General features: G+C 45.7%; 1 protein-coding gene across 5 annotated transcripts in view; it reads right to left on the bottom strand.

The window, feature by feature from the left end:
- Window positions 1-1,723: 1,723 nt before the first annotated feature.
- Window positions 1,724-16,711, bottom strand: part of CAPN13 (calpain 13) — a 53,642-nt gene continuing 38,654 nt past the window's right edge. For all 5 annotated transcript variants that reach the window (XM_059840732.1, XM_059840731.1, XM_059840730.1 and 2 more), the window contains 8 exons: window positions 16,321-16,378; window positions 15,734-15,801; window positions 14,190-14,258; window positions 13,141-13,219; window positions 10,263-10,379; window positions 6,859-6,914; window positions 5,674-5,719; window positions 1,724-3,443 (listed from right to left, as the gene is read on the bottom strand). In XM_059840732.1, the coding sequence (XP_059696715.1) occupies window positions 5,693-5,719; window positions 6,859-6,914; window positions 10,263-10,379; window positions 13,141-13,219; window positions 14,190-14,258; window positions 15,734-15,801; window positions 16,321-16,378 (474 nt within the window). In that variant the 3' untranslated portion in view covers window positions 1,724-3,443; window positions 5,674-5,692. The remainder of the gene's footprint in view (window positions 3,444-5,673; window positions 5,720-6,858; window positions 6,915-10,262; window positions 10,380-13,140; window positions 13,220-14,189; window positions 14,259-15,733; window positions 15,802-16,320; window positions 16,379-16,711) is intronic.

Genomic DNA, 16,711 nt, shown 5'->3' with positions numbered 1-16,711 from the left:
AGAATAGAATAGAATAGAATAATAAATTAGCCTTCTAAGAACATGGAGTCAGATTCATAATTTCCTTCCTGCCACGGGGGACCCTGAAAATCCCACAGGGTCTCACCCAGCTTTCCCCTCTCCAGCCATGCATGTGGTTATGGAATAATGAACCTTTTTTTTTTTTTCCCCTTGGAAATTTTTACAGTTTTTCCTCTATAAATTGCAGCAGTTTCTCTGTGAGAGACCTGAGGCACAGCCAAAGGTAGAGAGGGAGGTTCAGTTGCTCCAAACCTTGCCATGGACACCCCCAGTCTCCCATGGCACAAGAGCAAGATGTGTTCACTGAGGTGTGGGCATCAAACCACAGCCTCCAAGGTGCCTGGGAAAGCCTTGACCCAGGAAAGACATGTGAGAACTTCCTCCTCTGTCCATCTTGGCATGATTTGGGCACAGCCTTTGGCAGGCAGATGTAAGACATGGGACCTTTGGGTTTCTGGAGAAGGGCAGTAAACAGGAGGGCTCCGAGATCCAGAGATGCAGAGATCATTCTTGCTGGGTCAGCTGTCACCACTCTGCAACAAAGTCCTTCTAAAGCTGATGGTTGGCTTAGATCCTACCTAATTTCATCAGCTCTATATCCCATCTCCTGTGCTAGGGACTTCAGCATCACTAATCTCATCTGCTTCAGCCTGCTTCTTACCCTCTAGAGGGCTTTAGCCTCATGAAGATTTAAAAATAGAGCATTTGTTCGAGGTCCTTCTCTTCCATTTCTAACAGCAGATTCTCTGAGGGCTTTTCACACTTGTGTCCCTGAGGACTAGGAACTGATTTTAATCAAAAAATTAGAGAGGATATTATCATAATTGGATGAATCTCAGAGCCTTCACAAGTGCCAGAAACCTCATGGGGACTGCACTCACATTTCAGAGCTGGCAAACACAGATGAAGAGGCCTGAAGATTTTTAATAGGGGCACCATCCCCATAAAGTTGGCCTTCACAGCTTAATCACACAAAGAGGAAATGTAGAAGTTTTCTCTCTTTGTCCAACACCCCACTGATGTGAGCTGCCTTTGTTTTCAGTGTTGGCCCCAGTATTTGTGAAATGTATTAAGCTTCTTGTTGCTTTTGGAAATAACAGTCACCACTGTATGATGGCCAAATCATTGCTTTTCTCCCTTATTGACCCTTTTTTTCTTCAGGCTACCAAACACCCTTGACTTTGTTTGTGGGATGGTTAATCAACAAGTCTGTCACAATGATGGATTCCTCCTGAATTGTTGCTTAATTAGCTCGGTTGGAGGTATAAATCAAGTGGAATACCAATTCTTCCAACGCCACAGACAGGCAGCCATGCTCAGCTTGACAGCAGTGAGTTATTGCTCTGCCCCAGTGCAGGATCAGCCTGCAGGCAAAGCCAGAGGGGCCGTGGGTTGGTCCCTGAGAGTGCAGAGCCACACACAGCTGGGTGAAGGGCTGGTGGGATGGAGCTGAAGGTGCCCTCTGTGCCTGGGGATGCTGCCCAGAGCATCAGCCCCAGCAGCTGCTCCCACTGAGACAGCTCATGGAGAGGTGATGGTGCCTGGTGGCTGTACCTGCTCTTCAGTGAACAGGAGACATTTCAGTCTGTGGCCAGGCTGAGTTATGAGACAAGGATCTTTGTCTCCTGACAGGCAGAATTGCCTTCCACAGAAAAGCAATTATGCATCTCAACAAAAGGAGAAGTAATACATGGGCTGCGAATTAAGATTTTTAAGATTAATTTTAATGGCTTGGTATTTTTATAGATGAGACTTTCACACAACAAGAATTTAAGGGTTTAAAGCAGTTGACTTGAACTGAATTTTGCAACTTTTTGATCAGAGATGGAGCTACAAAGAGCTTGCAGGTCGGAGCCATCTTGAGCACCACTGAACTGTGTGGTGGAAGTCATCCAGAAGTACTTGAAGTTTTTTAACTATCCCAGGCTAAGCTACACAAACCTTTCTCTGAAATGATTCTACTAATAAACCTTTTTAGCAAAGCATATTTGTTTTTCCATGGCCCCCTTTTTATCTCCTCTCTTTGCCAACATTTGCAGAGGGCTTAATTAGTGATTAATGATTTCAGGTGGGATGTGTAAGTCCAGCTTTGGAGAAGGAATCAGTTTGTTCAAAAATTACTGGGAAAAAATATTAAAATACTCTAATTTTACTGATTTCCCCTTGCTAAGTTTCAGTGGAAGAGTGGGTTCAGTGGCCCCTCTTGCCCAGGACGTACCTACCTGAGCAGTGCTCTCCAAGCTGATGAAGGAGGCAGTGACACAGCACAGACTGACCCCGTGGTAACAAAGATCTGGGTTTCATCTTTACCTGGTGATGTAGTTGTTGCTTCAGTGTGCAACATCTCCCTGGCAAATGGGCAAATCTGCTGCTAATGTGTGGATGCCTCAGTGGAAACCTGTGCAGAGGGTCTGGGTGAGGCATGGTGTGAATTATATTGCCATGGCAACCTGGGATTTCTTTAGTCCATTGACATTCACATCCTTCTTTTTTGGCATTTTCAAAATAGAGTCTTCATTTTTTTTTTTTTTTCAATACCTGAGTGGAATAGATCACTAAATTCACTGTTAATGCCATGATAAAAAAGTATGAAAGTGAAGTTCATGTGTGGGTACAGAAAGGTTACAGTTATTTTGCAGGTTTAAGTTAAATTTTTGAGCAGGAATTCTGTTTGAAGAAGCCCTACATTTTTAAAGACATCAGGACAGAGGAAGAGAATACAGTTCAGATAAACTTTTCTACTCCCAAACAGTCCCAATATAGATTCTGGAAGTCAGAAAAAAAGCACTGAACAATTTGTTCTGTATCTCTAATATGCCACCCCATTTCCGTAGCAAATAAAATGGAATCCCTATAGTTGATGAACTCAAAAATGCATAAGACTTTTTTCCCCCTAATTTATTAATAAAAAGTATAAAGAAAACAAAAAAAATTCTGGTGTTATTTATCAATTAGGACTAATTTCTTCTACCATTTTCTGGCACTTACAAATGGCAGAGAAGAAAATGAAGAAATAACTAAAATAAAACTGTGTCTTAATTGTTTTTGTAATCTACATCTTATACACTCCTTTCACATGAAAGGCATGGGTCTGTTCTTTTTCATAGTGGAGTTAATGGAGCTGTTCCTGACTTCTGTACCATTTACAGGAAGATGAGAGGAGATCACAGTCAACACTTCCAGCTTGCCCAGGCCATTAAGTACTTCCAGCTTGCCCATGGAGTGCTTTCATTAGCAATTCTTCCCTCTCCAAGCACCTCCAGTTTGCCTGGAAAGGACTCTTCATCCCAGCAGCCTGGAGAACCTCCAAGCATGAGGACACCTGGCTTCACTCCTTCACTGTGGTGTTTCAAGAACTCTGTGGATGGCTTTTGTGTGGGATGGCCTTGGACACTGCTCTGCTGAGGAGGAAGAAAAGTCACCTGAAACAGAGGTAAAGAGACTCACTCAGAGCACAGCCAGCTTCAGGTCAGCCTTTAGGAGTCACTAATGGGAATATTTTTGCCAAGAGATTTTTTTTCAGCAAATGCCAAGTGTGTTTTCCCACATAAATCACAGTTTGTTAGGCTCCAGTTTTAACAGTTCTGATCCTCTGAGGGTCCTGTGCCACAACTGCCCAGGCTCCAGCTGCAAGTGCCTGCTAAATTGCTCGTGAGCTGCTTACAAACACCCTGCAGGCAGGATTTCATTCCAAACCAGTAAGTGAAAATTATGATTAATTATATATTCCCAGAAGTAATGATCAGTTTATGAATCATTCATGAAAAAAAAAAGACAACTAAATAGACTATGAATATAATTTGCAAGCAATAATTTAAGCAACTTCATCTCCAAAGGTGAGGTCCTTCTCATATTTACCTGATGATAGTCTGCAGTGCAAGTGCTGGGTGCAGTGTTGTGAATGTTCTGTTTCCACACACCAACACATCAAAATGCAGGTTTGCACTGCCCACAGCTCTGACTGCAAAGGGCAGGCTTTCAAACAAACAGCTGCTTGCAGGCAGAGCTCAGGGGGTGAGGGCATCACAGTGTCCCCACATTTCTCCTCACAGAGAAAAGCAAGGCACAATTCTTCCCAAGAATATTTCTGGGTTTCACATTCTCTGACCCTCAGAGAAAGAAAAAACAATTCTTATCTCATTCACTGCTCCTGTGTTGCTCACAAGTGGAATGCAATGTGGAAGATTGTTTACCTGAAGGGAATTGATGATTGGATTCTGGTGTGAGTGTTTTGATTCTCTGACCAGTTGAATCCAGGTGTGAGTGTCAGGACTGTGGCTGACAGTCACGAGATGCTGTGCAGTGTGAGCAGAATTGAGTGCTTGGCAGATTCAGTTTAGATGTAATGTGATACAGTGTAATAAAATATAGAATAATATAGTATAATGAAGTAATTAATTAGCCTTCTGATAAGATGGAGTCCTCCTCATCATTTCTCCCTGCCATGGGGGTCGTCTTGTTCCGATATCACAGTGCTGAGTGCTGAAGCCCAGCTCCTGCCACAGCTGGACACACTGGATGTTACCAGGAGCCAAGAGGGAGGAGCAGCAGGGCAGAAATGTTGTCCTGGAGTCGAGGTGAAAGACTTGGAGCCATCCCTGCCTTGGCTCTGAACCTACCATGCTTTTCCCTGGGGGAGTGTAATTTACACCCCAGTTATGCGTTTCCCCTTCCAACTTCTCAGCAAAGCTGGCATCCAATGCAAACTGCCCTCAGAAACAGGGTGTGAGACACCAGAGATGCTGTTCCTGTATTATTTACTATTGTAATTCCTGTCTATAGGAAGGGTTAGCTGGATGCAGTTAATGGATTTCAAAGATTCTCATGGCTTTGAGGTTTTTAATCCATGTTTGGACTGGGCTGATAAGGAAAGTGTCTGATTTGCCCAAGGATGCTCCACGAATTCCTGGGGTCAACTGCCCCTTCACTGCACATTTTACTAAGGGTTTCCTCCCTGCTTTCTCCTTGGTGACAAACATTGGGAGCAGCACTAACACTTTAACACTGCACTGGGACAGTTGCATCACAGAGGGCTGGCAGAAGCACCATGGCCGAGATGGCTCTCGGATCTATAAACAGCACAACTCCTGCAGGAAAAGGCAGAGTCTTGCAGGAGAACCAAGCAGCAAAACTGGGAAATCCAGAGGAAAAAAGTCCCTCTCTAGGCCTGACATGAAGGCAGCAAACATCAATAGAAGCACAAGGTAGGGACTGTACTTCAAATGTAAACCAAACCACATAATTCTGTAAAAAATGTGAAATCAGACTGGCCAAGAAATTGAAGGTACTTTGTATACCCACCCTCTATTTGACTATACATTTGCTGCTGGGTAAAATATGCAGAGGTAATTGCACCCCTCAGAACTCAAAAAAAAAAAAAAAAAAAGTTATGCTCTCTCATCTATTATCTTAGGTGGGGGCAAGTTTCTAGCTGAGCCATTGGTGGTCTGCTTGACTGGTAAGGTCATCAGAAATTCCCCAGGAAAAAAAAAGCCCAAAGTCCAATTCCCTTTACAGCCCTTCTCATGCTGCAGGTCTCAGCTCCTTCCCTCTTCCTCTCACAGCTTCTTCTCTCAAAACCCCCCATAACTGCAGGCTGAGCTTCCTGCAAGGGCCCCACCCTCTCTTGTCAGCACTGAGGAGATTTCTTACCATGACCTCTGGCATCTCTCTAGGTGTACATGACAAGGGTCAGCCACTGGAAAAAGGAGAAGAAAAGGTGCATTTAGACAGTGATGGTACACCAAGCCTTCAGACTTGTCTCAGGACCTTCAGGGGTGACCCAATGACTGCAGTCCTTTTGTACTGCACAGAATAGTTGAGGGATTTTGGAACAGCCTCTTTCCCTTATTACAATTCAGACCCAGAAACTCCTTCCATATGTTGTTTTCCATGATAAATTATTGCAGCAGCTGCAGCAGGAGCAATTGCTGGGAAAGTATGGCACCTGCCTGATTGCAAGTGGAAGAGATAGCAGCTTCTGGGACCCTGGCTGTCCTACAGACCACCCTATAAAGTAGGTCCAGGTCCTCTGCTTGCAAACTGTGCTCTGCCCTTGGTGCAAAACAGATTTAATGAACAATGAGGCTCTGCACTAACCACAGAGTGTAAACAGGAGCTGGTGAGATTGTAAAAGGCTCTTTTAAAAAATCTTTTTAAACACTGGGTTGTCAAATAACAGTCCCCAGACTGATAAAATGCAGTGCTCAGGCATATCACTATGGAGCACAGCAGGATTTTTGCTTCAGACTAGCTGATAAAAAGCCTGATGTATCCCCATTCACTGAGCTATCCTTCAGGCTGTGCTTTTAAGACAAACAGCAGCAGCAAGCATTTGTCTGCTGTTTCTTTCTTAAAACCAAGATGTTTTGCAATTCAGGATTAACAGATGGGGCAGTAAGAAATGAGGGCATGGATTTTTAATTTTTTTTTTTTTTGTCACTTCCTCAAAGTCACTTTGAGCAACGTTTCCAGCAATGACAAGCTGGTGTCAGTAAGGGAAGACTCCTTGGCCACCTCTGAGCTGTGCTCCAGTGGGGCCTGGGAACCCCAGGGAAACACCTCACACACAGGATGGACTCCCAGCCAGGCTAAACCTCCACCACCATTTGCTAGGACAAAAGCCTAGCAGCACACATCATCTTCAACTTCACCCTTCTGCTAACATGAGCTCCCACTTTGGAGAGAAGAGGAGGAAGAGGAAGAGGAAGAGGAAGAGGAAGAGGAAGAGGAAGAGGAAGAGAAGAGAAGAGAAGAGAAGAGAAGAGAAGAGAAGAGAAGAGAAGAGAAGAGAAGAGAAGAGAAGAGAAGAGAAGAGAAGAGAAGAAGCATTCTTACCTCCATTGCTGTCATCGAAATTTGTGATCCACCCTCTGCTAAGTTTTGGAATGCGTCTAGGGGCAGAACAAAAAAAACCATATTTCATGAGAAAGAAGCAAGAATGCAATGCAGACATAAGGCTGTGGCAGCTGAGGAGCAGAGCTGCAGTCCCTGTGCTGGGATGCTCTGCCTGGCTCAGGTGTCCTGCCTGGCCACATCTCATTTCTGTGCTGGGTGCCCCTTCTGCCTTGGCCCTCGGATCACAGCCTGGGAAGGCATCCCAATTTTGGGGCCAGAATTTGGCAGAAGTGTGGGGACCAGCAGTGCTCAGTGTGGCTGCCTTCATCTCCTCTCATAATTTGTTTGAATTGTTTTCCTGCCTGAAGAGTGACAGGAGGATGGTGAACTAATGAAACACATCTTCCCACAGGGAAACTTTCTGTTGGTCCTTTCCATCCTCCCTGGCAGTGAGTGATCACAGTGTGCCCTAAAGAAAGTGATTCTCTTGAAGTCATTAGTATGCCTTGCAAGCTTTTTGCAGGGAATATAAATGCAGATGCTGCTGTTATTCAGCTAGAGTTTGAAATTAACATTGCTGAAAGTTTTTTTGACAGAACACTTTGCCATCAGGAAATTTAAATCCATTCAAATATTGTTATTCTATGTGCATATTTATATTGCAGTATGTCTAGGAGACGTCTTCAAACCCAACTATTTGGATAAACTCAAAACACAGTATTTTGAGGGGTTTTATTTATTTTGAAATTACTTTTCTCCTAGAAATATGCTCTTATAACAGTAATAAAAAGTTGAAACAAATTTAAGTCTGTCTATCCTTGAACGACACATTTCTCTGGGAGCCTGGAGTTTCCCACCCTGAATGGAAAAGACTTTGTAAGATTACAGGTATTTTGAAACGTGCCCAGCCTTAGCAAGAAGGCTGCTGGGAGAGGGTGGGAACAGGGCACAAGGGCTCATTGCTCATCTGCCCCTTGGGAGGGCACCAGAGCTACCTGCATGGCTCAAAGCAGGGAGGAAAGGTGGCACATCCAGCCTGCCCTGCTCTGAAGAAAGGCACAGAACAAGGAAATCCTCCTGTTGTGCCCAGTCCCTTGACAAGGCTGCAAATGCAGGGCTGGGCTTGCACCCAGCAGACTTTTTAGGAAAAAGTGGCAGTGCTGAAATTACCTCCTCTGGGCAGAGGTAAGTGCCTCTTTACTGCTTCATTAACTCCAGTTAAATAGAATTTGCAAAGAAGATGCTGCTTTTGGTTTGGGTCTTATCTCTGGCTATCTTGAAAGGATGAATAATGATTTAATGTGACAGATTTTATCTTCCCTGCTGCATTCACATCATCATAAAGGTTGACTGCCTTTTATTCCCACTTGGCACCCTTATCCTCTCTTGTAACAAACTTATTCACCATGATCTAAAAAGTTTGAGAAATGTATTTCACATTAAACTCTCTGTAAAGTGGTAAATGAAAGAGTGGAAAGCATTTTAAGATTCTCATTACAGACAGCAATGAAACTTTTAGATACTCCTTTCCACATGGATGCAAAGGACTTGTCTTTACATTGGCTCTTAAAACGTAAAAGGATCTTTTATAAAGAAAAAAAAAATACTGTGGCACTAATTTAGGCGTAAAAACTTTCATCTACAGCAAGTGACATGTATAATCCCAAAAAATGGGTGTTTACAAGCTTCTTTTTTTTTTAATGAAAGCATTAAAATCGGGACACGCTCTGATTTTACAACGCTTTCAGAGCTGCTTCTGCTGTACTCCCTTGAAATGGGATTTTCAGCAGTGTCATCCAAGCAGATCTGCTGACCACTCTTGGCCCATTAAACATCAGTGCTAAAAACACATGGGAGGAAATGAATGCTCCTTTCCATGCACTGTTGAAACCCAGCTCATTCCAAAGATGAAATAAATTGCTGTAGCAATGTTCCAGCACAGGGGTCACAGTTGCTGCCTTTAACTACCAATATCTCCAGTCAGAATGCTTATTATTAGAGTAGCAAAAATTACGATTTTGTAAAACACAATTTCATTTCCATTCAGGCAAAAGCTCATTTACAGGCACTCCCTCCTTGCAAGTGCCAGGCAATAGCTGGATGCAACACAGGGAATGGGTTTGTTTGTCCACAGAGGATACTGGACTTTCTCCTTACCAAAAAACTGAGACAACTTGACTGAACACTGAGCTACTCTCTAGCAGCCAGTTGCTCCAGTGTGTGGCATTCACATTCTCTGAACAGAGAAACAAACTCTCTCAGGGTTTTTTACTGGAGAAGCACAGAGAGAAGAAGAGAAAAACTCTGTCCTGAGTTTTTTCCTAAGTGTTCTCCTAAAGTGTTCTCCTAAATGCAGCCTTCAGGGTTTCCTCCAGAATGCAGAATTTTCTATTGGGGAAATGATGGCTGAATTTATAATGGGAATTCTTGGAGATGCTGTAAGGATTGGGAAATTTCACCCAATATTGCAAATGGAGAAGGGTCTGGGATGAGTTTCTTGTGACCTTCCAGGGCCTGATGGGGCTCCAGGAGAGCTGGAGAGGGACTGGGGACAAGGGATGTAGGGACAGGAAAAACTTAGGATGGGAAAAAAAAGAGAAAAACTTATCTCTAGTTGCTGCTCCTGTTTTTTTTGCACATGTGGAATGTGCTAGGAAGATTGTTTACCTGATGTGTCACTTGCATTCTGCTGAGGATTGTTTTGTTTCCTTGGCAAATTGGCTCAAAGCTGTGTCCTGGCTGTCTTGAGACAGTCATGAGTTTTCTTTAGTATTCTTCAGTATTCTTTGTAGTATAGTATAGTGTCTCTTTAATATTGTTGCAATGTAACCAGGCAGCAGCTGACAGGACCAGAGTACACAGCCTCAAGCCACGTCAGGGAAGGTAGAGGTTGGATATTAGGAAAATATTTTCCACCGAAAGAATAATAAAGTACTGGAATGTTGTTCCCAGGGAGGTGGTAGAATCACCATCTCTGGATGTGTTTAAAAAAAGACTGGACATGGCATTTGGTGCTATAGTCTAGTGGAGGTGTTAGGGCAATGGTTGGACTCAGTGATCTTAGAGGTCTCTTCCAACCGCATTATTCTGTGACTCTGTAATATAATATAATTTTAATAAAGCTATTGTTCAGCATTCTGAATCAATGGAGTCAGATGCCAATCATTCCCAGAGTTGGGGTCGCCCTGTTTTCTACACCAGTGCACAGGAGATAAATCCAGCTCCTGGCAGACAAGCTGCCCAAAGAGCTGCCTGGGCCACACCTGGGCTGGGGGCAGGTGAGTCACTTGAAGCCACGCTGTTAGACCGCTATGATTACGCCTTGTGTCATGTCCCTTGTGCCCCTCTCAGGCTGGCTTTGCAGGTGCCCTGCTGCCAGGAGCCCTGGCAGGGCTGGCACTCACGGCTCATGGTGTCGAGGCGCAGCATGCAGCACACGAAGTCGGAGAAGCCAACCCTGCCGGCGCCATCGCCGTAGCGCAGCGTCAGCAGCCGCAGCAGCTGCGTGTCCGTGGCCAGACCTGCCGAGGGGAGACACGATGGGAGGGGATGGAGCAGCTCTGATGGCCTCCTGCACCCTGCCAACAAGCTGGGGACACCCTCAGCCCCCTCCCCTGTTGTCCCCCGAACAGCTTTTCCCCCACTTTGTGCCTAAGAGTCGGGGTAGGGTAATGGAAAACCAAAGTCGCCTTACTCACTGACTCCCATTGTGGCTTAAGTCAGCAAGCTGCAAACAGTGAGCTAACTAATCTAGTGTTATCTTGCTTTGCCTTTCTAGCTTTTATTTTCTATAAGGAAGGGTGATTTTCTTTGGCCCATAACTGTAAAAGTCTGAGTGTAGCATTTACAATACCACCGGCTCTTTCTGCTAAAGAGGCAGATGCTGCATTGCTGCATGCTCAGGCTATTATGCTGCATAGCATGCCTGGGATTCTTAATTTTTACATTTTCTCTTCTATTAGAAAATGGTGAAGGGTGCATTTCTTTTTTATTAGCTGATTATTCAGTATTTGTGTCGCAGTCTGTTTGGATGGAAATCGGTATTCAATTGAATGAACAAAAATTGCTTTTTTGAATGATTCTTTTATTAGTTAAATAAAACTACCCTAAATGTGCTGGCTATATAAGAGGAATGATTTAAATATATTTTGCACTAAAAGCTGATTTGCAAAACAAAAGGAAAATTTTCTGCAGAGAGCTGGACTGATAGCTTTGGTTTAATGCCTTCTCTGAGACTTCAGAAAAGTCTCATTTGCTCACTCCAGGTTTTAGTAGCTCAGCTGGATGTGAAGTAACTTTCCTGCTTTTTCAACCAGCTCTAAACTTTTCAGTTTTAAATGAACTCATCATGGAGCTAAATTAGTTGAAAAAGCAGAAATAAAAGAAATGGCTTCTCTACACCTGTGTAGGGAGAGAGAGAGCTGTGGAAGTGGTTTAGTACCACCATTGACAAACTCTGGTTGCATGAGCCTGGTTGGAGGTCTCCAGCAGGAAGCTGGTGCATTATGCTGAATAATTAAAGAATAGAAATACATTTGGACTTAAGATACATTTCAAATTAAGGTAAACATAATTTTATATTCTTTTCAAATGAGATAAAGATAGTAATTAAAAATTAATCTAATAATTGACTTCTTCGAGTCTGGTTTTAAACTATTGTAGCAGTGAGCAATGAATTTTATTTTTAACCTTTTGAAGACAGTCGGAATTCAATCAAGCTCTCTCCAGAGACCAGGTCCCAGTAAATATTACTTAAGGCATGCTACAATCAAGTCTTACACCAAGAATTTGGCCTGGTCATTCTGGGATACACTTTCTCTGAAATCTGCTCACTTGGCAATGTCTCTCAATTAACCTCATCGACAGAACTGAGGGTCAGTCCTCTCTGTTCCAAAGACTTTTCAGCTGATTTGTAAGACTACATCCCAAACCTTTTATTTTCTGGATTCCTCCCTCTGGTTTTGGCCAAGGTATTAATTACTGACTTGATGTTTCCCTATTTATAAAAAATATTTTGAATAATTTGCTGGTGCCAAAGAGGAGTTTGTAAATACATCAGGCCAACGCTGCTGCATTTCAGGGCAGCACTGCTGTTAATGCAGCTGGCCTGCTTTACTCTGATCCATTACTATTATTGGAAGCATTAGGAAAACAGTGAAAATTAGGCACACACTGCAGTGTTTTGTTGGGGAAACACTTCAGGGAGCAGCTGGCTAGGAGCTGGGTTTAGATACATTAATACCATTCCCAGAGGTAGCACCAAGCTCCCAAACACCTTCTGGGGTTCCTGCTCAAAAGCCAGGACCGGGATCATCCCATTGCCAAGCCAGATTCAAATGCAGATGTTTGGCTCAGAGGGCAGCAAGAATGAGCTTGTAACTTTCTTCCCCACTCAGAACTACTTGTAGTCAAACATATATTATTGAATTTGCCACTTAACAGTGCCTTTTTATCCCTTCAAACAGCTGCATTGTTTTGGCTGACAGGACTTTTCCTTGCACAATTTTCCTCCCAGTTTCACACTTTAACATCTTTCTCACAGGATGGCCCTGGCAGATTCTCCTTTGACGTTTGGCACATCAGTGCTGCACTTCTCAGACAGGTGCTGATCACCTGTCTGAGAAGTGCAGCTGCAGCTCAGACAGAGCTTTGCCCAGCTCTCAGCAGCAAAAAAAAATTCTATATGCATCCCCTCAGCTGATGGCTTCCAGGGATAGCAATCCTGCACCAGGTTCCTCCTGGGACAGCACCACTCTGAGCTCCAGAAGGCAAATGGGAGCTTCTCTAGTGCACAGTTAAAAGGGGATGGCTGTGTCAGAGGGGTACTGCATGCACCAAGTCTCCTTTGAGACGACTCAGATGAAATGCTTCACTCGTGTGCACTCACTGAGAGCTTCAGCACTCAGCAGCCAACAGAGGTCAGTGCAAACTAAATAAATGCCTGTCGCTGTGGCTTCCCCTTCTACACTCAGTCACTGCCCTGGAGAGGAGCTGCAGGAACTGAGGCAAGTGCAAGAATCCACCCTTCTTTTCTCCTTTCCTCCCTGCTGGATGTTCCATCCATGACCTGGAAGCAGGTCTGGCCAGTGCTGCACTTCTCTGCATCTTTCTGCTCGTTCCCCAGCACAGACCTCTCAGCAGAGCTGTGCTCTAACTGGCACCTCCGGGAAATCCAAGCCACTTTCTCCCTAAAAGTCTTTTTCCCTTTCCTTTTTCTTTCTCATCCTTTCCTTCACAGCCCCAGGAAAAGCAAGGGCAGCTGCTCAGCCCCTCTGGCTGTACCTGCTGCCCGGATGGCGTTCTCCAGCTCAGCAACATCAAGAAATCCAGAGCGGTTCCTGTCTTCCTTGAAGAAGATCTCCTAAAATACAGCGCAAAGGCAGATTTCAAGCTCTTACCACCATTCCCCACATTTACTACTACAACCAGTTCTCCTCCCTTAATAAATATACTGCAAAGAAGTTCAGCACGTGAGATGGGGAGGCTGTGACAAGGGAGACCCATTTACAGAAGGCTCTGACAATGTTACTGTGGAAGAAATCCCACAGTTTGGGGTGGGCAGAAGCCTTTTTGCTTTCCTAACACACCACACCACACCACACCTGAGGTGCTGTCAGTGGGAAGAGCACCCCTGTCTAGATGGGCAAATAGGTGGTCTCAGAGCATCTCAAGAGGAATGGAACAAATTGGAGCCCACCCAAACCTGAGTCTTGAGGAAACCCTCCTGTCCTGCACCAAGGCTGAGGGAGAAGGACCTGACACAGAGAATCTGCCATGCATGCCCTGAAGAATTTAGGTGGGACCCTAAATACCATGTCACTGCTTCCAGTGCCTGTCCTGGAGCAGAAACATTTCTCCCAGACAAGCCTTTATCAGATCCTGTACATTTCCACTAGAAACTGCAGAAATGAGGAAATGACATTTTTCGGATGACTCTGTTCAAGAAGTCATTTCAGCTTAGAAAGCTTTTCTTAAAAAAAAGAAACAAGAAAAAAAAAGAAAAAAAAATGCCAGTGGGTGGCACAGACATGGAGATTTCCATCAGATTCTGAGCCTAATTGGACTTCCTACCTTTTCCCTCAATGCTCTCTGTGCTGGAATAGCCTGGGCTGCTCATTTGGAGCACTTTACACACACCACTGCCTCCCTGGCGTGAGAGGAGGGAACTCTGACCCGCTGAGCAAGCAGCCTCTGCAAGGCTTCTCCCCGCAGCGCTCCGAGAGCACCGAGCATCTGCTCCCCGCTGCTGGAGAGCCCCGGGGCACAGAACCCACAGCATCCACAGAATCCAAAGCATCCACAGCCGAGAGAGAGCCACCCCTCCCCCGTACCCTGTACTTAGCGAGACTTCGCCAGAGGCTCCCGAACTCCTGCAGGGTGAGTCTTCCGTTCGAGTTGAGCTGCGCATTTAGTTAAGGATCGAGCGCTTAATGAGAGCTGAACCTGGCTGGCTGTGTTGCCGAGGATGCTGCCTGCACAGTCCTGAGCACATAAGATGCAGCCTCTTCTGTGGGTCACTTCGTGCTGAGAAAGCCAAGAGTTTTCCTGCTCTCAGTGGTGTTTAAATCCACCTTCTTTGTCACACTGCACAGCTGCCCATGCCTGTGCTCACAAACCACAAAAGGTTTCTATTCATAAGGTGCCTTTAACCACAGGGGAAGCTGTGGTGACATTTAGCCCCGGAGCACGGACACCCCTGTGAATGAACGTGGCCCCATGGCCTTGCCTCTGCACAGGATCCTGCCTGGATCCCCCAGGAGAACAGGCACTGAGGAGCCAAGAGCACGAGGAGATGATCCCAAACCTGCTCCCCTCCATTCCCCATCCAGGAGTCCTGGGCAGACAGGCAGCACTCACCCAGCGCAGGATGGTGAAACCTCCCCGAAAGCAAAACTCATCACCAGTGAAATGCAAGCAGGCAAAGGCTGCTGTCGTGGAACCTGAGTGAAAAAAGCTGATCCTGGCTTTGCAGGCCAGGATAGGTCACACTGTACATGGGTTATCTGCAGGCCAGAGAATTAAAAATCCATCCTGAATTACAGCAGAGCAGAGGCTTTGTCAGCTCTTTGCACGTGCCATGCATTCACAGTGCCCACTTATCCCAGGACAGGCTTTGCAGAAGAGGAAAAGTCTCTTGCACTGGCTAGATGCTGAAAGCTGGAAAGAGAGAGGGGCTTCTGGTCATTTTAATTCATTCTCTGGCAGTTTCTAAAGGTCTGAAAATATCTCAAAGCTTTTTCGAGGCATGGAGGAAAAGAGACAATGAGCAAGCAAAGGGGAAGAAACACATGAGGGAGATGTATGTCTCCATCAAGGAGCCCTCTTGTTTTACAATGGCCAGAAATGTATTTCTTGTGTTGTCTTGTTAACTGTAAAAAGACTGAGTCATTCAGCTAAATAGGAAAGATGCACTGAAAATACACTCTGGGATGGGCTGTGAGGCCAGTGCCTGGCATTCAGCAGTGACAGTGCTTCTGCCCCTGACACCAGCACTGCTGGCAGCCTGCTAAAGTGCCACCCCAGGCTGTGCAACCACCACAGAACAGCTGAGCTATGCCTAAACTCTGTCCTGCCTCCTTGTCTCAGCTCTGCCTGAGACCCCCACCCAAGGGTGAAGCTTAGCCCAGCCCCAGAGAGGGCAAAATGAGAGCAAAGAATTGGCTGGCAGCAGAAGGCTGATCCTCACCTTGCAGGAGACACAGCAGAGCCAGGGCATGCACAGCAAAGTCCTGCATGGACTATGGGACAGTTATTTACTGGGGATTTGGGCTAATATTTACTTGCAGGTTCTCACACTGGGATGCTCAGCTCAGCCATAACTCAAGGCAAGGATGGGCAGCACCAGGGAAGTTTATTGCTTCTGCTGAAAGGATACATCCATCAGAGCTAAAACGCCTCTGCATGAATCAAAGCTGAATCTCCCTCCCAGGCTGGTCATTTCATCTGCAAGGATTGACAAAACAGAAGGAATTAGCAAGAGCAAGGGCTGTGACAGGCATCAGGACACCCCTCTGAGGCAAGGAGGACACCAGGCTGAAGGCTCACACAGCTGAAAAGCCCCAGCTCTGGTCCAGGTTCTCAAACAGCAGCAAGGGCTCTGTGCCAAGCTGAGGGAATCTCAGACACCTCTACCTTCCCCAAGGACAGGGCTCACTCTGCACAGTCCCTGCCCACTTTGGATGGAAACACTTCCCTCTGGTCATAAGGGAGATGACAGTGACAAGAAAGGCCACTTATGCCGATTTAGCAAGTCCTAAGAGCACTTTGAGCCTGGCTGAGCACATGGCTGAGCTGGCTCCAGCCCCCCAGCCGTGCCCCTCTCATGCTCTGATCCCACAGTGCAGTAAGCCACAATGAGCATTGTTTAAGGACCATCAGGACACCATTAAATCCGTGTCTAATTGGCTCTAGTCTAAGGATAGGGAAGCACCAAAAGCATTCGCTGGGCTGCAAAAGCTTTACCTTGCAAGATCACTTCATTAAGGAGTTGTTGCAGCTGCGAGGCATCAATAGTTGAGCCCTGATGCCAAATAAAACACAAAGAGACGTCTGTGAGCATAAAGTTTTCTCCTGTGTCACTTTTGCCCAAACCTTTTTTTTCTCAGGCACTGTGGCAGCCAAGAACCTCTGTTTATATCCATGAAAGGAGCAGCAGCATCCCCTCTGGAGCATGACCAGGCTCTCCACGCTGCCGCGCCACTCCAGGTCCTTCCCCGCAGCTGCACTTCCATCACCACGGGGTTTGCCCTGCTGTGGATGGGCAGCACAGCAGGCACTGTGTGGGTGGGCTGGGAGCACAGGCAGTGCTGCCCATCAGCCACCCAGGACACCCCCAGGGCAGCCGGCGTGGCAG

This window comes from Haemorhous mexicanus, chromosome 3 (assembly GCF_027477595.1).
Source record: "Haemorhous mexicanus isolate bHaeMex1 chromosome 3, bHaeMex1.pri, whole genome shotgun sequence".
Classification (NCBI taxonomy): domain Eukaryota; kingdom Metazoa; phylum Chordata; class Aves; order Passeriformes; family Fringillidae; genus Haemorhous; species Haemorhous mexicanus.
Note: the sequence above shows the minus strand (reverse complement) of the source record. Positions and strands in the feature narration are given on the sequence as shown.